General features: G+C 32.9%; 1 protein-coding gene across 1 annotated transcript; it reads right to left on the reverse strand.

The window, feature by feature from the left end:
- Positions 1-2,901: 2,901 nt before the first annotated feature.
- LOC147503138 (putative WD repeat-containing protein C2A9.03) lies at positions 2,902-3,251 on the reverse strand. Its single transcript, XM_086603943.1, has one exon. The coding sequence runs from the start codon at positions 3,234-3,236 to the stop codon at positions 2,976-2,978; it is 261 nt and encodes an 86-aa protein (XP_086460069.1). The 5' UTR covers positions 3,237-3,251; the 3' UTR covers positions 2,902-2,975.
- Positions 3,252-27,549: the final 24,298 nt, after the last annotated feature.

The following is a 27,549-nucleotide window of genomic DNA, read 5'->3' on the forward strand; positions in this document are numbered from 1 at the left end:
TACCCCCAAATAGAACTATGTTTTGTCCTCAAAGTATGAAGAGATAAGGAAAGAGATTTCCATAGAAACATGAGAAAAAACGGCGATATACCTATATTCTATTATTCATGATGAAAATACACCACCCCAAAATAAGTTTGGGGCGTGGGTTGTTTGATATAGAACGAGAAATATATGGTTTATTATATTAAGGATATTTAATTTATTCTACTATGAAATCTTTTTTGGTTATTTTGTATCTTTAAAGATATATATTATAACTGTACCCTCTCGACTCTATTTTTTGAGCCTTTAGAGAGTGTCCACGTCATACAACTAATTACTAAAAATCAGAGCGAAAAACCGGAAGTTTCAAAAATGTACGAGACCAAAATAAGAAATCTGGGTTTCCTTCTTTACGAGTGGGTTCTTTTTGCTTCATAATTTCATATACAAAAACTCTCTTCTGCAGCTTTATCAAAAAGAACTTTACACCACTCCTATCTAGGACTTACCTGAAAAACTATGTTGTACCAAATCAAATGAAGGATCCCTAAACCTTAAACCTTAATCTAATCAAAGACTTTAATTATCCTCATAAATCTTCAGAGGTTCAATATTAGTTAGTCTTTTTACCCAGTACAAAGTATTTATTTGGTTGCAATTAGTCACTGCTGCTGGTTTGGTGAAGGATCAAATTTTTGTCGGTGATATTAGCACGCAATATAAGAGCAGTGGTACGACAGTGGATGTTAAAGTTGATACCTGTTCTAATGTAGGTTGAGATTTCTCAATAGAATTGCCAAGCTCAGTGATTTTTCTTACCAACTTTACACTTCTACCAAAGATGCACCCTTGGGTAAGTAGTTAATTTTACTTTGATACTTAAAATAGTGTTTATGTTTAAAAAGAGTACTAAGTAACGTTATTTAACACTTTGTAGAAAGCGAGCCTGTAGTTCCAATCGGGTTATAGTCCGTCTGATCTGAAGGAATGTGTCCTTGCGATTCATGACTTGCAGTTGCATAGAAAAGGAAGCACACTGGCATCAATAAGAGATAAATACAAGTAGCATAAGGTGTGAATTTCTAGATGCGTTTTTTTTTTTTTTTTTTTTTTACTTGCTGATTCTTTTTGTTGCATGAAGCCCAATAAGAACTCAATCCAATTCTAACTGAGTGCTTTCTGAAAATAGTTCAAATGTGTGGTAACAATGACATCTCCTTCAGAAATCCCTCAGGAGTACTTTGAAGATATGAAAAGATGGCTAACCTATGGTTTTGGGCTTTGATGTAACTGGAGATCTCTTACTGATTTTTAAGGAAGCAAAAGAACCTAGGAGTTAAAGTTATTGGAGTTCCATTCTTCCGTCAGTAGATTTTTTTTTATTGTGAAGAAATCTGAGTGAAAAAAAATGAGGTTGAATTTGGAAGGAAAAAGTTTATAATCTGGATTAAGATGAATGTTGGATACTTTGATGCAAAAGGTTATTTATGCTTTTTATAGATCTCGGGCTTTAAATAGGGACTGCTGACTCTTAGGAGGTTAGATGCTATGTGTCAATGAAATGAGATTTGTTGCTACGTGTCAGCAAGTAAATTGACAGATACGTTAACTTTGTGGTGTCAGTCCCCTCTATTATATAGTTCCTAACACGTGGCGTTGAGTTAGAGTACAGGGTGCTGGGATTGCTTTTGTGATTTTTAAGGATGTGTATACTGCGAATAAGGCTAGATTTTAGAATGGAGAAGAAGTGATCAATTGGGAAGTTCTTTTTTGTTATCAAGCTTCTGTTAGGGAGAAGGAGATGGAAAGTTGAACGGGCTCCTTCAGCAACTCACATTTATTGGAATCATTTGGGTTCAATGAGATTATCGTTGAAAGTGCGTAGAGTGTTTGTTAATTCACTTCTTTTGTTGATTCTGTAGTTCTCCTCATGCTGTGATCATTGCTCTCAAGACGCATACTCGCATGTATCAACAACCCTAACTGTGAATGAAATCGTTCCATCTACCAAGGCGGTACTCAGTTCTAAAGTTAACTCCGTGCACGCCGTGCCGTATTGCAGAACAAGGGTATTCCTTAAACCCTTGGCGAACGGAACAAGGACAAATACCCTTTATAAGTATAACTACTCGATTTGTTGGTTGGTTTAAATGGATTTCTCTGTTTTCTGTAAATCTAGGTGTTGGGTTTGTTTGTTGTTGTTGTTGTTGTTGTTGTTGTTTTATTTTTATTTATTTTTTATTTTTTATTTTTTATTTATTTTTTATTTTTTTTATAATATTGATTACTTTTACCAACAATTCAAATTTGGGTATGACAGATAGATTGGTGGCAATAGTAGTTTAGTGAAATCTATTTTGTTGTTTAAATAGATTGGTGGAAATTTTGTTGGAGCGAAGAGTCGAAGATAACCAAAGTCCTCGAATTCTACTCGGTTTTAGATAATGTTAAGACCAAAGAAGTTATGTTTAGGTTGTCGGCCGACTGGGTACCCAATACAGTTAAGTTTATATGATCCCATATGATGAAACTTATTTGTATCGAAACCTCGAGGCATTGGTGTGCACAGTTAATATATTTAAAGCATGTTTAGTGATTTTTTTTTTTGCATAAGTGTATTATAGTTGAGGAAACGTAAAACTTCAACTGCTTTGATGTGTGCTATCTGGAATCACATTAACTGGAATAATTGCATTAATTTATACCAATTAGCAGGGTTAAATTTTACGTACTATCTCTTACTTTTGATTATTGCAAGATTGTCATGATGATATATAAGGACCACATATGGTATACTTTTGAGTAGCCTAATTTTTTGATTACTATGGTATATGGTTATATTACATATGGAATTGTTGATTATTAACAAAAAGTTATTATTATTGATTTTTCGTTTCAATTGAGCAAATTGCACACATATTAATCGAACTTCCCGTGAGAACTACTATTCTGTATTCAAAATTTTCTAAATAAACCATCAACAACCCAATTCAGATGATTGTGTATAGATATTGATTGCTACGTTTCCTGTTATACTCCAAAAGGCTTCCATAGGTACGATCAGCCACTGCCATAAAGAGAGCCTTGGTATCTGGGTTGAAGGATATTCCTGCAGTCTCACCGAAAAGATCAATCTCCTGCTCTCTGATGTACTCAGATCGTGTATCATAGATGTGAACAAAATCTGCTGGCTCAGACATTGCCATGAATCGGCCGTCTGAGCTGAACTTGATTGCTTTTATTACTCCCATCCTACCCTTTGAGAACAACAAGTGACCGAGAAGGATTCCTCATGTCCCAAAGTCTGCGATGTGTCGTCCCGGTTACCGTAGCTAGGATCCCGCCATCCGGTGCCACGAGGCGGGAATAGTCCAAATGTCCTCTAAGACTCCCAACCACCGCAACAAAATCAATATCAGCTTCTCGATATAACCAAGTTACCACCATAAATACTTGATTAACATTATACTAGCCGATTATGCAAGTATTGCACTTACTTTTCCCCGACCGAGCATCGCAATAAGGCAATTCACATTGTCATTGAGAACAGCAAGCAACTTTCCGTCGTGGGGCTAATGTAAGTGTTCTACAGCCAGACATCAAAGAGTTAGCGAATATTCCAAATATGACAGCAAGTTGCTTGCCACAAATTGTGTTAAAGTGGTTGATGCTGCAGTGTACTCACATTCACGGACTAGGGGAAGGTGAACCGACCAAGGCAAGCAAAATTTTTAGTGTCAAAGACCCTCACTGCAGCATCATTGTTTGCTGTCATCAGTCTTACACTCCATCTGCTCAACGTAAGTAAGAATTTCTATTGCGTGGTTTTCTTTTGGTAAATATCGACTATGCTTTTCTACTTCGACATTTCAACATCAACATTGTGTAGACCTGATTTTACCTATTGTAACCTAGCTTGAAATTCATGCTACTTCACCTATTTGCAAGACAGATTATTAAATATGACATGGGGAATGACCTTAAAATAAAGATCCATCATTGGAATAGCTAGATCATGCTTAGATAACTTCAAATTGGACACTGCTGGCGCTCTTTGTGACTTCAATGATTGCTTTTGCTGTTTAATATGCCTATTTTACTTTATATATTTTAATATTTGTATTTTCTTGCCTACATGAATGCTTACAGATACAGAGTTAGATACTTACATAAATGAGTTTTTAGGAAATTTTGTACCATTAAGATGTTTTATCACCTTTAATAATAATCATGTACCATGGGTTGATCTTCCATACTACAGTCTAATTAATATTGGAGTCTATTAGTTTTTTTCTTAAGAGTTGAATCAGATTCAACAGTTTGGTTTTACCCCACTGTTGCATCTGCCTAGTTGTCGTGAAATTAAGCATGTATGTTCATTGTTAATGTCTAATACTCTCCGTGTTCTTTTTTGCTTATTGAATATTGACTTGATTTAATTGATCTTCATTAATACTCCATTGTTTTCGGTAGGATGATTAGCCCTTTCTTGACTCTTAAGACAACAAATTTATTTTTGCAAGCCATTGAGATTTGCTGATAACCTTTTCAAGTTGGTCTTGAATTATTTTTCTTATTGTATTACAGCGAAGTCGAATCTGGATCAAGACATCAAGTCAAATTTATAAATCCTCTTTCAGTTTTGATGCAATCTCTTGCGATCTCTTTCAGAAAGCGTATGATTTGGTGTTGGTGGAGATGGTGGATAGATGGTTCATGCCTCAGAGATTTACTTTCAATCGAGTTATGATGCCTGATGGTCAATTTAGAACCTGAGGCCTTACTCCTTAGCATGTAATGTAATTTAAGTGTGATTGTACTGATATGAGTCATTTGTAACTTAATATTTGTTTTACCTGAAACAAGAATAATCAGCAAGAGATTGCTTTCATAATATCTTTTCATGCTAACTTTACATGGCGTGTTTCTTTTTGTCCATTGACTGTTATCTTTATCTTCCGTTTCAGTATAACAAATGCTTATAATTAATTATCTTTGTCACTTTTGTGGATCTGCTCTAGCAGATTTAGGCTCTTTTTAACCTTTACGAAGATGGTTAGCATGGTTGCACTTCCTACTTGAAATGGCTTTCAGTATGTTAATCACCAATCCTCTGTTGCGTTATATGAAGTTGACAGAGTCCATTGAACAAATGGGGTTCTGTTGAATGATCCTTATGCACCTTCCTTTATGCCCTACGATCATTTTCTCAGCATAATTTTCTATGTAGTGGGAATAAGATAATACTTCACTTATGAATTAACAAACAAAAACAGAGTCTGCTTAGTATCACAGGGTTCCAACTTGCAACACAGCTTTAAGAATTGATTGTGACAAGGAATGTTTACAGAATTTAGACAAAAAGATATACATCTCTACATATTAAATGGCTCTATAGTCTATATGGTCATTGATGTTGCGATGCCTGATTCTCAGTATCCTTTTACCCCATTAACCAAACATTATTTACCTCATTAAAAACAAATATTAATAATTATTTATCACTGTTTCATGCGGGGCCTGGGAAATACACAATTTATCAGAGACTACACAAGAAATTGTAGCCTCAACTAAAAAATGGTGAAATTTAAGTCTGAAGGAGGCATGAGAAGTGTACCCAATCATGACAAGCAACAAGAAAATGATCAGCTCCACCAGCTCTGTTCCAAATAACTGAAAGAAGGTACATGAAAATCCAGAGTCTGCAGTTAAACTACAGGTTGTGACTCAGAGGGTAGTCAACTTTACAGTGAAATATTTGAATGCAAAATGTGACTCTGCTTATAACTGCAAGTCTGTCATGGTTCAAGTTCAACTGGAATGTTAACAAAACAGTGTGCAGTGACCCGTAAAATCAGATTCCAACTCCAACATTGAAGCTTCAAAGGACTCTAATATGCATTCATTCTATATAATAATGCTGAGCATCTTATCAAAAACCTTTTCAATGCCTATCCTTAAGCACCAAATTGCTTCCCTTGGTTTCTGGCTGGTGGAAGACGGGTCTTGCACCTTCCTTGTAGGTGTATACTTTGCGCGTCTATTCCATTAGTTCATAGCTCCTGCAAATATTTATCATATTGAAGTCTTCAAGTAAAGAACTCTTCCCTGGGGTAATTTGATTATCGAAACAAAATTCCCTGGGGTAATCATTGTGTATTTGGGGTTGTGTGAGATATGCGTATCTTTCTAATCAACAAAACTCTCTAAAAGCTGTAGCCAAACAACTTAATTCTATAAAATAAGAAAGGATGATTGATGTGAAGAGTAATAATTAGATACTTTCTCCTTCGAAGTAGAATCCAATAAAAAGTGGCTTTTGGCAGAATCTGCCAATGGTTTGCTTGCATATTCAATGAGGGTTATACATCAAGGCAAGTATCATGAGGAGCTTGCACAATTTGCAGGAGGATCCAAGTATGTTTTGTGATATGTTTAACAAATAAGCTTCAGATCAAAGGGACCAGTAACATAGAAGGTTTCAGCGATGGACAAGGTTGAGTTAGGTCTTAAGCTTGCGTAAAGTTTAGGCCGGGTTGTTGTGAACAGCCTTTGTGGATGGCTGGACGTGAAACATCTAATGCTCGCTATTTCATGAGAGAGAAGTTATTTAGCATGCCAACCTCGAAAAAAAGGAGCCAAGTTCTGAGGAACCCCTTTGCTCTTTTGCCACTAGCTAGAGTATTCTTCTAGACAGAGTCACATCCACTATATGAAAGGAGGGTCACCAAAAATCTCGACAGGAACAGAATCCATCACTGAAGTGGTGAAACCTCAAGGAGTCCCTTAATGTGATATGCACCCTAACAATCTTTGACATAAATTTGATGGCAGTATGGCAGTCTCCACATACTCTCAAATTCTTGAACACACCAATTGAAGAACCACCACTTAAATTGAGTATGCCAAAAAGCAACAGCAAGAAGCTTCACCGCGGATCGCACAAAACCTCTTCCTTCTCTTCTTGATCAACATCTTGCAGAACAAAATCAGTATTGGGAAGATAACCTGCAAGTCTCATCTTATCACCCAACTAGAGACACTCTCAATCATAATAAAATAATTATGATAAACATTATTTAAAATGCAAAACTATACTTGTCGAGACATTATATTCCCTCTACAAATAATACAACTATATTTCAAGGCTAGTTCAATGCATTTGCATCAAGTTTCCGATTTTCTGTTAATTATTCATTGAGGTTAGTTCAATGTAGTTATTGCATCTAGTTTCCGATTCCCCATTACTTATTCTTTGAGGTTAGTTCAATGCAGTTGCATCAAGTTTCCAATTTCCCGTTAAAAATTCTTTGAGGTTAATTCAATGCAGTTGTATCAGGTTTATGATTTCTCGTTAGTTATTCATTAAGGTTAATTTAGTGCAGTTGCATCTAGTTTTCGATGTTTCATTAATTAGTTTTTGAGATTAGTTCATTGTATTTCCATCCGTCAAGTTCCAATTTCTCAAAAATTAATTACTATTTCAGGTTTATTAGTTCAATACATCCAGTCCGGTTTGCATCTATTTTCGTTAATTATTTTTGAGAGGTTCATTGTATTTCCATCCGATTCTCATTCAATTTCATTTGCATCTAGTTTCAAATTTTTTAGTTATTTATACTTTTTGCATCTAGTTTCAAATTTCTAGTTATTTATACTTTGAAGTTAGTTCGACCAGTTACATCCGATTTCTTATTTCTTGTTAACTATCATTTGAGGTTATTTCAATGCATTTGTATCAAGTTTCTGATTTTCCGTTAAATATTCCTCAAGATATTACATACAAATTCTGATTTACCATTAGTTAATCTCTAATTTTAGTTTAATGCAATTGCATCAAGTTTCTGATTTTCCGTTAATTATTCTTTGAGGTTAGCTCAATGTAGTTGCATCAAATTTTTGATTTCTAGTTAATTGCTCTTTGAGGTTAGTTCAATGCATTTGCATCAAGTTTTTGATTTCTCATTAATCATTTTTTGAGGTTAGTTTAATGTAGTTGTATCAAAATTTATGATTTCCCGTTAATTATTCATTGAGATTAGTTCAAAGCAGTTGCATCCATTTTTCAATGTTTCGTTAATTAGTCTTTGAGATTAGTTCATTGTATTTGCATACAGTTTCTGACTTCCCGTTAATAACTCTTTGAGGTTAGTTCAATATATTTGCATCTAGTTTTTTATTATTTATGCTTTGAGGTTAGTTCGATGCAATTACATTCGGTTTCTGATTTTTCGTTAACTATTATGTGAGGTTATTTAATTTCAATGCATTTGCATCTAGTTTCTGATTTTCCACCAATTATTCTATGAGGTTACTTCAACACAGTTGCATTCGATTTTTAATTTTCTTTTAATTATTTTTTGAGATTAGTTCAATGCATTTGCATCCAGTTTCCAATTTCCCGTTAATTATTATTTGAAGTTTGTTTGATGTATTTGCATATTGTTTCCAAATTCCTGTTAAATATTTTTCAAGGATTTGCATCCAATTTCTAATTTCTCGTTAGTTATTCTCTGACGTTAGTTTAATGCAGTTACATCCAGTTTCCGATTTTTAGTTAATTACTTTTTGAATTTGGTTTATTGTATTTGCATAAAGTTTCCAATTTTCTGTTAATTACTCTTTGAACTCAATTCAATGTATTTGAATCTAGTTTTTAATTTTCTTTTAATTATCCAATGTGGTGTGTAATACCAACTTCAAACAGGACATAAAAATAAATTATATTTCATTTATTATGTGGGATCATAAAAAATTATCTAGTTCCCGATTTCCCATTAATTATTCTTTAAATTATACATGACTCACTATATGGGATCTTCAAATATTATCTATGAACGTGTGATGTTATATTAATTATTCTGAAAAATATTTGCAACTATATATGCAGAACTATTATATATGAATATTATATTGATAACTCGTCCGAATTTCTTATAACATGAAAAGCTTATTATCCATTTAAAATAAAGAACTCACCCTTGATAAAACCCTTCAACTTCATTTTGTTGTTTAATAATAGAAGTTTAATTAAAGTTTTGTGAGATTGCCTAATAAGGCGAAGATCATATTGGAGCTACTTGAATAGCAAGGCGTTCTCAATCATACGAAAAGAGATAAAATAAACACTATTTTAAATACAAAACTATACTTATCGAGACATTCCCACAACATATAACACAACTATGTTTTGAGATTAGTTCAATCCATTTGCATCCATTTTTTGATTTTCAATTCCATTATTTATTTTTTGATATTAGTTTAATGCAGTTGCATATAGTTTTCGATTTCCCGTTATTTATTTTTTGAGGTTAGTTTAATGCATTTACATCAAATTTCCAATTTCCTATTAATTGTTCTTCGAGGTCAGTTCAATGCATTTGCATCCAATTCCCGATTTCCCGTTAATTATTCTTTGAGATTATTTTAATGCATTTGCATCCAGTTTTTTATTTCTCGTTTATTATTCGATAAGGTTGCATTGGCATCTAGTTTCCGATTTCCAGTTAATTATTGTTTGAGGTTAGTTCAATGAATTTGCATCCAGTTTTCGATTTTCCATTAATTATTTCTTGATGTTAGTTCAATGCATTTGCATCCAATTTATTTTTTTAGATTAGTTCAATACAGTTGCATCCGGTTTTCGATTTCCCATTAATTATTATTTAAGATTAATTCTATGAATTTGCATCCTGTTCCCAATTTATAGTTAATTTTTCTTTGATGTTAGTTCAATACAGTTGCATCCAGTTTTCGATTTCCCATTAATTTAATCATTGATGGTTAGTTCAATGTATTTCCAACCAGTTTTTGATTTCCCGACAATTTTTTTTTTATGTTAATTCGATGTATTTGCATCCAAGTTTTGATTTCCTGTTAATTATTCTTTGAGGTTAGTTTAATACAGTTGTATCCATAGTCCGATTTCCCATTAATTACATTTTAAGATTAGTTTAATGTTTGCATTTGCATCCAATTTCTGATTTTTCGTTAAATATTATTTGAGGTTAGTTCGATGTATTTGCATCCAGTTTTTTGTTTCCCATTAATTGTTCTTTGAGCTTAGTTTCATGTAGTATTATATATATTTTAAAATATTTGTCATTATTAGTTTACCGTTATTTTTTTATTTATTTTATTTACATATGAGCTTGCATTAGAATGAATGCAAAATTTTCTATTATATGTTTTGTGATGTTATTTTTTGTATAATTTAATTTTCCATTGGAATTTGTTTTGGTTTGTATATATATATATATAATTGGAAATTACATTATAGTGTTGAAAAAAAAAATTATAAATTCAGAAATTTAATTGGAATATGTCGTAATTACTGTGGTTTTTAAAATCCTTAACGATGACTAAATGTCTAAATTCCAAAGTGGATGGTGCATTAAATCTATCCAAGTTTATTAGTTTAGGCCCATATAGACATATAGTGCATATAATACAATTTTATTTGTTGTCCACTTAGTTTTGGGTGTACACTGTTACTTATTTTATGATTAGTTGACTTTTCTTTTATTTTTTTCGTCCCAGTCACATGTGAGATTAACAAATGTATAAAGTAAATGTTCAGGCAACTCAATTCATTTTTTCATTCGTTATTTCATTGTCTTTTTCTAGAAAGAAATTTTATTATGTTAAACTTCACCTAAGATTAGTGTGGAAACTATTCTTTGTGTCGTAAGAGTTTTAGGAAAATCATTTTCGGTGGAAACTATTATTTTTAGCAATTTAGTTTTTTTGTCTTCTATTTTTTCGTAATTAGCTATAGTGTTTAGGAAAAGTTGGAGAATCAATGAAACTCTAGATGGGATTGTTTCCTTCTTTATATCATATTTTTTTCGTAATTAGTAATAGAGCTTAGAAAAAACTGGAGTCTATGTGATTGTCAATTGTCTGATTTTTCTATATTAGTCTCTTACTTTTTCGTAATTAGCCAAAGAGTTTTACAAATATTGGAGACTATGTGAATGCTCAAAAAATAGAGCCAAGAAGGTAGAGCTATAATATATATTAACGGAAAATCGGAAACTTGATGTAACTGTATTGAACTAACCTAAAAGAAATAACTATAAATTGGAAACAGGATGCAAATGCGTGAAACTAATATTTAAAAATAATTAACGGGAAATCGGAAACTGGATTCAACTACACTAAACTAATTTCAAAAAATAAATTGGATGCAAAAGCATTGAACTAACCTCAAGAAATAATTAACGGAAAATCGGAAACTGGATGCAAATTTATTGAACTAACCTCAAACAATAATTAACGGAAAATCAGAAACTAGATGCAAATGCAACCTCATCGAATAATAAACGAGAAATCAGAAACTGGATGCAAATGCATTGAACTGGGCTTGAAGAATAATTAGTAGGAAATTGGAAATTAGATGTAAATGCATTAAACTAACTGCAAAGAATAATTAACAAGAAATCGAAAACTGGATGCAACTGTATTGAACTAACCTCAAAAAATAAATAACATAAAATCAGAAATTGGATGCAAATACATTGAACTAACCTAAAAATATAGTTATGTTATATGTTGTAGGAATGTCTCGATAAGTATAGTTTTGCATTTAAAACGGTGTTTATCTTATCTTTTTTCGTATAATTAGGAACACATTGCTATTCAAGTAACTTCAATATGAACTTCGTCTTATTAGACAATCTCACAAAACTTCAATCAAACTTCTATTATTAAACAACAAATGAAGTTGAAGGGTTTTTATTAATGGCGAGTTATTTTTTTTTAATAGAGAGTACGTAGGGTTTTCATGTTATAAGAAATTTGGATGAGTGAGCAATATATAATATTTGTATATAATAGTTAGGCATATATTTTTTAGAATAATTAATATGATAGGATCCGTTTGTAGATAATTTTTGAAGATCCCACATAGTGAGTTAGGTATATAATTTAAAGAATAATTAACGAGAAATCAGGAATTGGATAATCTTTGATGATCCCATATAGTAAATCAAGCATAATTTATTTTTATGTCATGTTTGCAAGGACATTACAGATGGATAAGTAGAAAGTTGGTATTACACACCACATTAGATAATTAAAAGAAAATCGAAAAGTGGATTCAAATACATTGAACTGAGCTCAAAGAGTAATAAACGGGAAATCGGAAACTTTATGCAAATGCAATAAACTAAACTCAAAAAGTAATTAACTAGAAATCGGAAACTGGATGCAACTGCATTAAACTAACGCCAGAAAATAATTAAAGGGAAATTAGAAATTGGATGCAAATCCTTGAAAAATATTTAACGAGAAATCGAAAACAGTATGCAAAAATGCTACAAATAAACCTCAAATAATAATTAACGGTGAATCAGAAACTGGATGCAAATAATGCATTGAACTAACCTTAAAATATAATTAACATAAAATCAAAAACCAAATGCAATTGCATTAAACTAACCTCATAGAATAATTGACGGGAAATCAAAAACTGGATGCAAATGCATTGAAATATAAATAACCTCACAGAATAGTTAACGGGAAATCAGAAATCGGATGAAATTGCATCGAACTAACCTCAAAGCATAAATAATCAAAAATCATAAACTAGATGCAGATGTATTAAACTAACATCAAAGTGTTATTAATGAGAAATCAGAAACTGGATGCAAATGCAATAAACTAATCTAAAGACTAATTAACAAATATAGAAACATCAAAAAATGGATGCAAATGCACTGAACTAACCTCAATGAATAATTAACGGGAAATCATAAATTTGATGCAACTGCATTGAACAAACCTCAAAAAATAATTAACGGGAAATCAAAAACTTGCTACAAATGCATTAAACTCACCTCAAAAAACAATTAACGGGAAATCGAAAATTGGATGCAACTGTATTGAACTAACCTCAAAGAATAATTAATGGAAAATTGAAAACTGGATGCAACTGCATTAAACTAAAATCATATATTAACTAACAGGCTGGGAAATCATAAATTGGATGTAATATCCTTGATGAATATTTAATGGAAAATCATAAACTAGATGCAAATGCATTGAAATAACCTCAAAGAATAGTTAACTGGAAATCAGAAACCGAATGTAATTACATCGAACTACCCTCAAAGCATAAATAACCAGAAATTGGAAGCTAGATGCGAACTAACTTCGAAAAATAATTAACGGAAAATCAGAAACTGATGCAGATGTATTAAACTAACCTCAAAGAGCAATTAACGAGAAATTGGAACATTGATGCAAATGCAATTAACTAATCTCAAAGAGTAATTAATGAAACATTGAAAACTATATGGAACTGCACTAAATTAACCTTAATGAATAACTAATGGAAAATCGTAAACTTGGTGCAACTGCACTGAACTAACCTCAAAGAATAATTAACGGAAAATCAGAAACTTGATACAACTACATTGAATTAACCTCAAAGAATAATTAATGAGAAATCAAAAACTAAATCCAACTACATTGAACCAATAAAATGGTCTGGGTGTGGAGAGCATGGCCAAAATATTAGGGGCTGTCAAGGTGGACCAGTTGGTGGCAATGATTCCATTAATGCTCAAACTGGACCCCAAGTTGGAAGAATAAGAGGAAGAGATAGGAGACCAAGAACTAGAGTACAAAAAAATCTTTTTCTTCAAAGACCATTCAATCCTAAAACTGGATCTCAAGTTCCTGAAGGTGAAGGTGGGAGAGGGAGAGGAAGGGGTGGTAGAAGAGGAAGGGGAAGGGGAAGGAGTGTTGAATACCAGAGTGAAAACCAAGTTTTTGAAAACCATAATGAAGGTGAGCCAGGAAGAGGGAGAGGAAGTGGTGAATGCCAGAGTGAAGACCAAGTTTTTGAAAGCCAAAGTGAAGGTGAGCTAGGAAGAGGGAGAAGAAGAGGAAGGGGTGAATGCCAGAGTGAAGACCAAGTTTTTGAAAGCCAGAGTGAAGGTGAGCTGGGAAGAGGGAGAGGGAAAGGAAGGGGTGTCCAAACTCAAAGTCAAAGTGAGATAGAAATAAGAAGTGGTGGGGGTGTTCAAAATCAGAGTCAAGATGAGACAGAAATAGGAAGTGGTGGGGATGTTCCAACTCAGAGTAGAGGCAGTGGAAATAGGGGGGAAATGTTTCACAATCACAGACTTCACATGCTACAATATCACAAACTCAAGCCTCATGCACTGATGTAGAGCAAGGAAGACCTATTTTGAACATACCTGGCATGCCACCCATGCCTCCTCCACCAAAGAGAAGGAAACAATAAGGAATGACATCAACTAAAGCATCATGCACTGGTGGAGCTTCACAACCTACTAAAGTTTGGAAACCATGACTGAAGTGTTGGAGTGTTTGATTGGGTATTTTGTATAGTTCATGGGTTGTTTTTACTTTTTGATGCGATGTTGTTAGGTATTTGTGGGTGCTATGGTCCTATGTTATTTTGTGTCAATCTTAAGGAAATAACAAGATGTCTACACCTGTTGACACCACACCGATCAAAGAAACCAATTCTGGAGTCATGGAAGTTACTTCATCTATGAGAGATGTTGCACCTCTACTGAATGCTCGCAACTTACCTAATGTGTCAAAGATTGAATCCTTCAACGGTTCACACTTCAAGCGATTGAGAGAAAGGGTGTTCACAGCCCTAGATGTACTCAACTATGCAAAGTATCTCACTGATACAGCACCCATGGAGGGTTTTAATGATTTCAAACAAAATCAAGCTGCTTGGCTCAATGGGAATAAGGTATGTCGTCATGCTATTTTGAGTACCTTGTCCAATGAAATTTTTGATATTTATTGTTCAAATAAGAATGCACATGATATATGGGAAAGTTTGAACAAGAAATACATAATAGAGGATGCTGGTACTCAGAAATATGCTATTGGGACTTTTCTAAAGTTCCATATGAGAGAGGATAGAGATGTAACGTCTCAAATCCATGATTATCATGTGATGATTAATGATTTGAAAACTGAGGGTATTAATTTACCCGAAACCTTTGTTGCTGGATGTTTGATTGAGAAATAGTATGAAGCATAAGCGCAAGCAGATGACCCTTGAGGATGTGATCATTCACATTCACATAGAGGAAAAGAACAAGACTCGGGATGAGGTGTTGTCTAAGGAATTCCATTCTAAAGCCAATATCATTGAAGGGAATCCCAGCAAATCTAACAAAACCTCTAAAAAGCAGAAGTACAACCAAAATAAGAATTTCAAGGTCAAAGGCACTTCTTTTAAAAGGAGTGGTACTGGCAATGGAAATTGTTATGTTTGTGGTAAACCTGGACATAGGGCTTTTCAGTGCAAACACAAGAAAGACACTGATGATCCTCCCAATGCTAATCTAGTTGAGGGAGATGATATTATTGCTGCTGTGGTGTCACAAGTGTTCATGGCCACTGGGAAGAAGAACTGGGTACTAGATTCTGGTGCCACCCGCCACGTCTGTTGTGATGTTGAAGCCTTCTCAGACTACATACTAGTGAAAGATGAAAAGGTCTATATGGGTGACTCTAGGTTTGTTCCTGTTGAAGGAACAGGCAAGATTCTACTGAAGTTAACTTCAGGAAAAACCCTTTCACTTAGTAATGTTCTTCATGTTCCCGGAGATTAGGTCGAAATCTGATTTAATCCCTTGGGAAAAGTCAAGGCGTCAAGGTGACTTTTGAGAGTGACAAGTTTGTTCTGACAAAGAATGAAGGTTTTGTTGGTAAAGGTTATTGTAATAACAGTGGTCTTTTCATGTTGAATGTACTTGACAACATTATTATTAATAAGAATGAATCTGCTTCTGCTTACTTGCTTGACTCTTTTAATATATGGCATGGTATACTAGGACATGTGAATGTTCAATTATATGAAAAGGATGAAAGCATGTGGTTTATTGTCTGATATTTGGATTTGTTCTAATGATAAATGTGAGATATGTCTTTGAGACTAAAGCCACGAAGAAACCCCCAGAAACTGTTTCTAGAGATAAAACTGGATTACTAACTCTTATTCACACGGATTTGGGTGAATTCAGAAGTACCATGTCTAGAGGGGGGAAGTTTTATTATATTACATTCATAGATGACTTCTCTAGGTACACCATGGTATATTTACTTAGAAACAAGCATGAGGCGGTGAGATGTTTCTCAAGTACAAAGTCGAAGTTGAAAACCAAACTTAAGCTGTAAGATTAAAAGACTTTGTCCCCGACAGGGTGGAGAGTATGAGTCTAACCCTTCCAGGATTTTTGTGACAAGAATGGCATTATTCATGAGACTACTCCACCATACTCTCCTAAGTCTAATGGAGTAGCCGAATGGAAAAACAGAACACTAAAAGAGATGATGAATGCAATGCTTGTAAGTTTTGGAGCTTCCCTGAACTTGTGGGGGGAAGCAATCCTATCTGCTTGCCATATACATAATAGGATACCCAACAAGAAAACAGGGAATAAGACACCATATGAGTTATGGAAAGGTCATGTACCTAACCTGACATACTTCAAAATGTGGGGGTGTCTTGCAAAGGTTCTTGTGAACGAACCTAAAAAGAGAAAATTGGGACCTAGAATTGTTGATTGTATGTTCATTGGTTATGCTCATAATAGTGCTGCATATAGATTTTTAGTAGTAAAATCTGATAATAACCTTGTCGATGCTAACACTATTATAGAGAGTAAAAATGCTGATTTCTTTGAGAATTTGTTTCCTTTGAAAATTGGCATTGAGAGGTTGGTTGCGCCTAGTGAACAACAATCAACAGATCCTGAAATTTCTGAACAAGAAATTCGGAAGAGTAAAAGAGATAGAAAATCCACCAATTTTGGTGATGACTTTACACATTTCTTCTTGATGATGATCCTGTGACGTATAATGAGGCAATCAGTTCTCGAGATGCACCTTTCTGGAAGGATGCTATACACTCAGAACTAGATTCGATTATAGCTAATCACACATGGGAGATAGTTGATCTACCTCCTGGGGCGAAACCTATACATTACAAGTGGATCTTCAAAAAGAAATTGAAACTAGATGGTTCCATTGAGAAATATAAGGCTAGACTTGTAGTCAAGGGATTCTCCCAGAAAAAAGGCATTGACTATTTTGATACTTATGCTCCTGTAACTAGGATTTCTTCTATAAGAGTTCTAATGGCTCTAGCTGCTATTCATAATTTATTTATTCATCAAATGGATGTAAAAACTATATTTTTGAATGGTGATCTTAATGAAGAAATATATATGATGCAGCCTGAGGGTACGATAGTACCAGGGAATGAGCATAAGGTATGCAAGTTAGTTAAGTCTTTATATGGGTTGAAACAAGCTCCAAAACAATGGCATGAAAAGTTTGACAGTATCATGATGTCTAATGGATATCACATGAATGATGCTGATAAATGTATTTACTTTAAATCTTTTGATGTGAATACATATGTGATTATCTGTCTATATGTGGATGACATGTTAATCATGAGTCCTAGCCTTGATGTTGTGAGAAACACCAAGATATTTTTATCCTCCCAATTTGAAATGAAGGATTTGGGAGAAGCTGATGTGATTCTTGGAATCAAAATCACCAGAAATAGTGATGGTTATACGCTTTCACAAGAGCATTATGTGGAGAAGTTTTTGAAGAAGTTTAACTTTTATGATAGTAAGCCTGTGTCGACACCTTATGAGGCAAATAGTGAATTTCAGAAAAATGCTCAACATGGTGTCCTTCAGTCTAGATATGCTCAAATTATTGGTAGTCTCATGTACTTGATGAATTGCACTAGACCTGACATTGCTTATACAATTAGCAGGTTAAGCAGATACACTCATTGTCCTAGCCAGGAACATTGGAGTGCATTAGAGAGACTAGCCAAGTACTTGAGAAGAACAATGAATTACGGCATACGGTTTAGACAAACTCCACCTGTGAAAGAGGGTTATTGTGATGCAAACTGGATATCTGATTCTCATGATATCAAGTCCACTAGTGGTTATATTTTCACCCTAGGTGGAGGTGCAGTCGCTTGGAAATCTTGATAGCTCGTTCAACCATGGAGTCCGAGCTTATTGCTTTAGATAAAGCAAGTGCTGAGGCTGAGTGGCTTAGAAACCTCTTGGCAGATCTTCCTATTAGTACAAAACCGCGTCCAGCTTTGGTCGAACCCGACCCGACGTGACTCGGGTCGGTTCGGTGTGGGGAAGGCGGGCGCGCGCGCGTGTGGCTTTGGGTGAGTCCTCCCTCCTAACACAAAAGCCTTTGTACCCTAAAGGCACGCCCTTATGATGGAGGGATTTCTCATATACCTCACTTGCTAGTGGTGGTTCACCAATGTGGGACTAAACACAATGCACTAAAGTGGAGAGAACATACATAGTTCATCTACTCCACTTTGCACACACACACAAGTATTTTGAAATACTCTTGGAGATTCCAACAATCCCCCACTATTTCAAAATACTAATAGCCCCCCACTATTTTGGAATAGGATATTACAAAAGAAAAAGATTAACGAAATGCCAGAGAGAATCGAAAAAACAATGCATAAGATACTGGTACTTTTCGGGCTTGAACCAGTCATAGGGTAACATGTTTTATAATACGTGAAAGTGGTGGATTAAAAAATCTTTGAACCAACATTCCTTTTTAGTAAAATAGAGCACATGCACCCACATTGTTCTTTCATTATATGCCTGTTCTGCGGTGTTGCGCTTTTTGGCCCTTGCGCTGCCTGTGTTCCATGAATGCTCTAGAGTACTTGCCTGAATACTCATAAGAACCGACCCAGTTCTACATTCACGTAGGTGGATATCCATCAAGTGTATAGAGCAGTTAGAATACACTATCTCATAAAAAATAATGGACTATGGATTCCATTAAGAGTAAGATAACTCATCCTTTCTCATTGCAATTCAAGTTATACAAAGTATACAATGATGCTATCTAGTCATAGGGTGGGACATCTCAAAGAAAGACAATAGCATACCAGAGAGATGAGGTGACTTGTTTTTCCCTTTGAACCTACTTCATGGGATCTCCAATCACATAGGTGGGGTTGCCGTCAGTGTCGCCCTCTATCTAAGGCAAAAGTCTCATCCCCCTCGACGTTTCAACCACTTGTCTCCTGTTAAGTGGTTTTGTCAGAGGATCGGCCAAATTTAACTCTGACCTCACATAATCTAGAGCCACAACTCTTGTGAGAACTTATTACAGGCTTAATAAGTAATTATTTTTAGGGTTAAATGCATAGATGGGTAACGAACTATACACGAAATCAAACATTGGTGTATAAACTTTATTTTTAGCAAATTTGGGTAACGAAGTGTACCACATTTTGCAACGTTGGGTCCTGTTTTACTTCCGTCCAATTTTTTTCACACGTGTCAAATTTTTTCATACGTGTCAGATTGCCACTAGATCGCCACATAGGAAAATAAGTGAGATTCTATTGAATCTTAATAAAAATATGGTATTATTGAATCATGTAACTCAAATCAGCTAATAATAGGGATTACCCAGTATGTTGTAGGTAATTTTGCATGTAGTCATGGGGAAAAAGAGGAAAATGCAACTGAGGAGAGGGGTTGAGATATCACCAATATGAGGAAAGTGCTCTTTGATGTTTGAGGCAATTGCAATCATGCCTGAGACATAGAGCACATCATTTTGAACAATAAAAATGGGAAATGGGTATAGAAGATGAGATGGAGCTAATCAAAGTTTTAATTGAGGGATTAAGAAGGGACATCGAGCGATATCTATACTAGGATTTATTTAAGTCGGTGTCTCATTGTTTAATCAGTTAGGTTTCTTATATCCTAATGTCACCTCAACGACTCATTAATAATAGGCTAGCATGGTTGAAATGCACCAAATATTGATAGTTTGGTATAGGGGAAAACATGTACTTTAGCTATTCATCCTAATTATTTACTTTTTTTTTTCTTAATTTTGAATAGGTCCTCCTACCTTGGAGTTGATGTACGATGATGACGATGAGGGTTTGCTTTTAATTTGAGTGGTTGCTTTGGATCACTTCATTCAGGTATGTGTCTGATAAAATTAATGGAAGTCGCAGGATGCCCACGAATGGAAAATAGCTTAGAATAATTTGTCTATAGGATGCGCACGAATGGAAAATAGCTTAGATTTCCATTAGTTACCAAAATAAATCCTCATTTTTTTTTCATTATAAAGGACACGGGTTCTTCACATTTTTGAGTATTTAGTGTCCTTAAACTAGAGTATGTATGGCAAAACAAAGATAATCGACATAGAAATACAATTTCTCAAAAAAGAAAATGCACAACCTGTCAAGATTTCAGAGCTCCAAATTATTTCCCTTTGTGACAGTGTAGTGGTGGCCTAAATTTTGTTATGGTTTTGTATTTGAATAGTACTTAAAATCAATGTGTCGTTTTGAACTATGGTCTCACACCTCTTTTCTTCTTATAAAATAGGCAGGTTTCGAATTAGATTAAACTTTTTAGGGCCTTAAGCTAAGTAGATTAAACTCAACCTCTCTCTTCTTTTCTCCAATGATTTACATAGGTTAATAAGCAATGGGTATGAGATTTTGTGGCTTTTTAGCTTATGTATGATTTATTTGATAATAGTGAGTTGTACTGATTTGGGTAAAAATAATATAAAACATAAGATTTTTTTTTCTCTTCTTCTTCTTCTTTTTTTTTTCTAAAGGTGTTGGATAATTGTATTGTTTTGTATTATGTGGTTACTATTGATACTGATCTGATCTAGGATTAGGAATTGCTGCATAAATTAATGGTACATACTGATTTGAGCTTGACTATGACATTATAGTTTGAGTTACATATTTAAATAAAGATGTTGTTTATAGGATTGCAAGTATGACAAGAAATTTGTTACTATGTGGTGTTGGTAGCAGCGGAGGATGGAGGCAGAGAATTAAGGGGCGAGGATTTGATGCATCCACTGAAGGTTAGCTTGGAGGAGCTTTACAATGGGACATCCAAGAAGCTATCACTCTCACAAAATGTCATCTGCTTTAAGTGCAAAGGGGTGAGTCCACCACTTCATATGTAGCGAGAAAAGAATTTTATTTATTTATTTTTTTTTTTTTTTTTTTATTTTTTTTTTTTTTTTTAATATTTTGGCGTTAGTTAGGTGCATTCCTTAAATTATGCTTTTTTTAGTTTTTTGATAGTGCAACGTTGCATTTCATGTCTCATAAAAAAAATGTTGTATACGGCCTGATAGAGTTCTTAGACATTGGTTCAAACTCCACAAATTTGTATGGAAGCTTATCAACTGGGCAATGGCTTTTTCGCAAGAGTCTCGACTCAAGCTCATGCGGTCATGCCCACCTTTTTCTGAATAGTCCCACATCGCCCAAAGTAGAAACTACAATGGCTTTACAGCTACATAAATATGTGGGCTTGGTTCAATTGATGAGGATGTGCTTGGGTTTGATACTCTACAGACTTTAAATAAGTAAATAAATATTTTAGTCAGTAATGGGGGCCCAATCACCAGTTTTCAACCAAACCGAGCCAAATTTGTTGTTCGGTTTTGTGTGAAATTCCTGAAAGAACTTTAGAAAGCTAAAGAAGCCGAAACAAGCAGGACCACAGAAGCAGAAGCTTTGATTCAACAAGTAAAACAAGAAGTTGAGAAAACCAATGCTGCTGAAACAGAGACGACTGAAGTAGAAGCTATGATAATCCAACTAAAACAAGAACTGGAGGCCGCAAAAGCTGCCGAAACAAAGATTGCTGAAGCAAAAACTTTTGTTAAAAAACTAAAAGAACTTGAGTTTGTCAGAGGAATTTGTATTTACTCTAATAGTTCAACGGTGAGCAGTGTAAGAGAATTGAACTAGACTATTTGTATTCCGTCCATGGAAAATTATGTTGGTATGCTCTGTCTTCTTCCTCAGATAGGAGAACGATTAGGAGTGGGCTAAACAGTTTCAGGAGTTGTGGATGTCTTCAACAATTCTTTCATCTTATTGCTAAGCAAATCCTTCTTGCACACTCAAATCAATTATTCATTAAATAAATAAATAAAAACAAAAAACAAAAAATATAATAAAATAACTTTGTAAAAATCAAACAAGAAAATTTGCAGTACAATCAACGATGCGCAGATGCAGATGAAGGTATTATCAGTGAATTTTTTTTAAGAATAAAGTGTGACTTTACATGTGTTATCTTTCTGTGGAATAAATCAAATCTTACCACGTGTTCATTATACAAACAAATGGGCTTGTGCATTAAGCACATCAAACAAAATTAAAAGCCTAAAAATTAATAGGCCCAGAAACAATAGATTTGAAAAAAAAAAAAAAAAAAAAAATACCCAGCCACATTGTACTTCAAAAATAATTTTAAAAAACAATAATTATTTTAAAACCAAAAATCCAATCAATGGATTATACTTCAAAAATCAATACATAGATTATTAATTCAATTGGACTTTGACCTATTGAACCATTAACAATCAATGTACATATATTATTTTTTCAAGTGGACATAGTTTGGGGGCTTTGGATCATTAACTATCAATGTAGCAGGACCGACCTATAAATATTTTTTAAACTTTTACCAAAAAATAAAAATAAACTGTATTTTTAATTATCGTTACAAAATATATAATAGAAAGTAAATAAAAAAAATAATGGCAAAGCCATAATGAAAAAAAAAATGCTATTAGATAACACAGAATAAATAGTAGAAATAAATAAAATAAAAAAACAATGCAGTTCACTGGAAAAACACGCTAACAAGTGTCTAAACATATTTAATTAAACATATATACCTTTCATGCACATTTCTTCATGACAACAAACTCATTCTGATCATGGGACAAAACTCACTAATGGAATTAATTGCATGCAAATTAAAGTATTCTACCACTAATGAATCGTGTGTTGTATACAAGCATTGTTTTCTTTCCATTTTAGTTAAATAATATTGTAGGAAAACAAAAAATCAAAAACAAAATATGTTAATGATTATTTATTAATTAAATAATTAAAAATAACCTTTTATGAAAACAATATTAAAAAACGCAACCCGTTCGCGATATACGATTAATCGGTTAATCGGTGATTTAATCGGTTATATCGGATATATATATATTTAATGTTTTCAAAATGTATATTAGTATAATCATACCAAATATTTCTAAATAGTGATCCGAGATACAACAAAAACTATCAAATTCTCATAATCACATCTAACTAGCTCAGTTTTAGAGTACTACAGATATGTTAAACACAAAAATTACGTTAAATATTTAAATGAATAAGGGGATTGAGAAGCGATAATATTTATTAGAGAGATAATATAATAATTTGTATATTTAACTTTCGTTAAGGAGGGGAAAATAAGTAAACTCTTAGCTTTGTGTATTGATTGGGTTCTATTATTATTAATACGGTTTAAGAATTTAATTTGTTAATTTTACGTATTTTTTTGGATGGGAAACCGATATTTTCAATAATTTTTTTCTCGGTTTAGCGAGAAATCGGTCATCTCGGCCAATTAATCGATCAATTCGGTGGTTAAATCGGTTCGGTGAGAAAAAGTTAAAAAATCGGTAAAAACTAATTGGTTTACAAGGGATACGCGATTAATCCGATATTGATAGCGTAGTGTTTGAGATACTTGCAAACAACAACAAGGCGTTCAAATTTATATAAATTAAACAAGAAAACCGTCCGTCACATCGTAATACCGAAATGTAAAGTTGGAACACGTAGAAAATGAGTTTGCCACTCTTAAAAAATGCTGGAATTAATTTATTGATTTTTTACCTAATTTTAAATTAAGGGCTATTGATCGAATAACAAATAATTATAATAAACACTATTTAAAATATAAAACTATACTTGTCGATATATTATATTCTCCCTATATATAATACAACTATGTTTCGAGGTTAGTTCAATACATTTGCATAAAGTTTCAAATTTTACGTTAATTATTCTTTGAGGCTAGTTCAATGTATGTAGTTGGATCTAGTTTCTGATTTTTTGTTAATTATTCTTTGAGGTTAATTCAATGTAGTTGTATCAAGTTTTTGACTTCCCGTTAATTATTATTTGAGGTTAGTTTAGTGCAGTTGCACTAAATTTACGATTTCCCGTTAGTTATTCATTAAAGTTAATTCAGTGCAGTTCTATCTAGTTTTCAATGTTTCGTTAATTACTCTTTAAGATTAGTTAATTGCATTTGTATCAAGGTTCAAATTTTTCGTTAATTACTCTTTAAGGTTAGTTTAATACATCTGTATCCAGTTTCTGATTTCCCGTTAATTATTTTTCGAAGTTAGTTCGCATCTAGCTTCCAATCAATTTCCAGTTATTTATGTTTTGAGGGTAGTTCGATGTAGTTACATCCGATTTCCAATTTCTAGTTAACTATTCTTTAAGGTTATTTCAATGCATTTGCATCCAGTTTTTTATTTTTTGTTAAATACTCATCAAGGATATTGCATCCAATTTCTGATTTTCCGGCCTGTTAGTTAATATATTATTTTAGTTTAATGCAGTTACATCTAGTTTTCGATTTTCCGTTAATTATTCTTTGAGGTTAGTTCAATGCAGTTGCATCCAATTTCTGATTTTCTATTAATTGTTTTTTGAGGTTAGTTTAATACATTTGTAGCAATTTTTCGATTTTCCGTTAATTATTTTTTGAGGTTTGTTCAATGCAGTTGCATCAAATTTATGATTTCCCGTTAATTATTCATTGAGGTTAGTTCAGTGCATTTGCATCCATTTTTTTTTTTTTATGTTTCTATATTCGTTAATTAGTCTTTAGATTAGTTCATTACATTTGCATCCAGTTTTCGATTTTTTATTAATAACTCTTTGAGGTTAGTTCAATACATCTGCATGTAGTTTATGATTTATGATTATTTATGCTCTGAGGTTTTAATTAGTTCGATGCAATTTCATCCGGTTTCTGATTTCCCGTTAACTATTCATTGAGGTTATTTTAATGCATTTGCACGTAGTTTATAATTTCCCGTCAATTATTCTATGAGGTTAGTTCAATGTAGTTGCATTTGGTTTTTGATTTCTTGTTAATTATATTTTGAGGTTAGTTCAATGCATTTGCATCCAGTTTCTGATTCATCGTTAATTATTATTTGAGGTTTGTTTGATGTATTTTTGCATATCGTTTCCGATTTACCGTTAAATATTTTTCAAGGATTTGCATCCAATTTCTAATTTCCCATTAGTTATTCTCTGATGTTAGTTTAATACAGTTGGATCCAGTTTCCGATTTCTAGTTAATTACTTTTTGAGTTTAGTTTATTGCATTTGCATAATGTTTTTGATTTCCCGTTAATTACACTTTGAGCTCAGTTAAATGTATTTGAATCCAGTTTTCGAATTCCTTTTAATTATCCAATGTAGTGTGTAATACCAACTTTCTACTTATCCATCTGTAGTGTCCTTGTAAACATGACATAAAAATAAATTATGCTTGATTTACTATATTGGATCATCAAAGATTATCTAGTTCCCGATTTTCCGTTAATTATTCTTTAAATTATATACCTGACTCACTATGTAGGATCTTCAAAGATTATCTACGAACGGGTCCTTTTATAACATGAAAACCTCACGTACTCTCTATTAAAAAAAATAACTCACCATTGATAAAACCCTTCAACTTCATTTGTTGTTTAATAATAGAAGTTTGATTGAAGTTTTGTAAAATTGTCTACTAAGATGAAGTTCATATTGAAGCTACTTGAATAGTAAGGTGTTCCCAATTATACAAAAAAAGATAAGATAAACACAGTTTTAAATGCAAAATTATACTTATCGAGACATTCCCACAACATATAGCACAACTATATATATTTTGAGATTAGTTCAATGCATTTGCATTTGCATCTAGTTTCTAATTTTCTGTTATTTATTTTTTGAGGTTAGTTCAATGCAATTGCATCCAGTTTCCGATTTCTTGTTAATTATTCTTTGTTGTAGTTTAATGCATTTGCATCTAATTTCCAATTTCATGCTAATTATCCTTTTAATTATCCAATGTAGTGTGTAATACCAACTTTCTACTTATCCATCTGTAGTGTCCTTGTAAACATGACATAAAAATAAATTATGCTTGATTTACTATATTGGATCATCAAAGATTATCTAGTTCCCGATTTTCCGTTAATTATTCTTTAAATTATATACCTGACTCACTATGTAGGATCTTCAAAGATTATCTACGAACGGGTCCTTTTATAACATGAAAACCTCACGTACTCTCTATTAAAAAAAAATAAATCACCATTGATAAAACCCTTCAACTTTATTTGTTGTTTAATAATAGAAGTTTGATTGAAGTTTTGTAAAATTGTCTACTAAGATGAAGTTCATATTGAAGCTACTTGAATAGTAAGGTGTTCCCAATTATACAAAAAAAGATAAGATAAACACAGTTTTAAATGCAAAATTATACTTATCGAGACATTCCCACAACATATAGCACAACTATATATATTTTGAAATTAGTTCAATGCATTTGCATTTGCATCTAGTTTCTAATTTTCTGTTATTTATTTTTTGAGGTTAGTTCAATGCAATTGCATCCAGTTTCCGATTTCTTGTTAATTATTCTTTGTTGTAGTTTAATGCATTTGCATCTAATTTCCAATTTCATGCTAATTATTCTTCGAGCTCAATTCAATCCATTTGCATCCAGTTTTCGATTTCATGTTAATCATTTTTTGAGATTAGTTTAATACATTTGCATCTGGCCAAGTTTCCAATTTCTCGTTTATTATTCGATGAGGTTGTATTTGCATCTAGTTTCTGATTTCCCGTTAATTATTGTTTGAGGTTAGTTCAATGAATTTGCATCCAATTTTCGATTTTCCGTTAATTATTTCTTGAGGTTAGTTCAATGCATTTGCATCAAATTTATTTTTTGAAATTAGTTCAGTGTAGTTGCATCCGGTTTCCAATTTCCCATTAATTATTTGTAAAGATTAGTTTCACGGATTTGCATCTTGTTTCCAATTTATAGTTATTTTTTTTTAGGTTAGTTCAATACAGTTTCATCCAGTTTCTGATTTCCCGGTAATTTAATCTCTGAGGGTTAGTTCAATGCATTTGCATCCAGTTTCCGATTTCCCGACAATTATTTATTGGTGTTAGTTTGATGTATTTGCATTCAAGTATTGATTTCCCATTAATTATTATTTGAAGTTAGTTTAATGCAGTTGTATCAATATTCTGATTCTCCATTAATTAATTTTTAAGATTAGTTTAATGCTTACATGTGCATCCAATTTCCGATTTCCCTTTAAATATTATTTGAGGTTAGTTCGATGCATTTGCATCTAGTTTTCTGTTTCTCGTTAATTGTTCTTTGACGTTAGTTTCATGCATTATTATATATATTTGAAAATATTTGTTATTATTGGGTTTTTTTTTTCAGTTGCTATTATATATTTTGTGATGTTATTTTTTGTATGATTTAATTTTTCATATGTAATTTGGTTTGGTTTGGTATATAATTTATTTAAGCCCAACGTCTACTTTAACTAAATCAATAGTTATATAATTTATTTAAG

This window comes from Coptis chinensis, chromosome 4 (genome assembly GCF_015680905.1).
Source record: "Coptis chinensis isolate HL-2020 chromosome 4, ASM1568090v1, whole genome shotgun sequence".
In the NCBI taxonomy this organism is placed as follows: Eukaryota; Viridiplantae; Streptophyta; class Magnoliopsida; order Ranunculales; family Ranunculaceae; genus Coptis; species Coptis chinensis.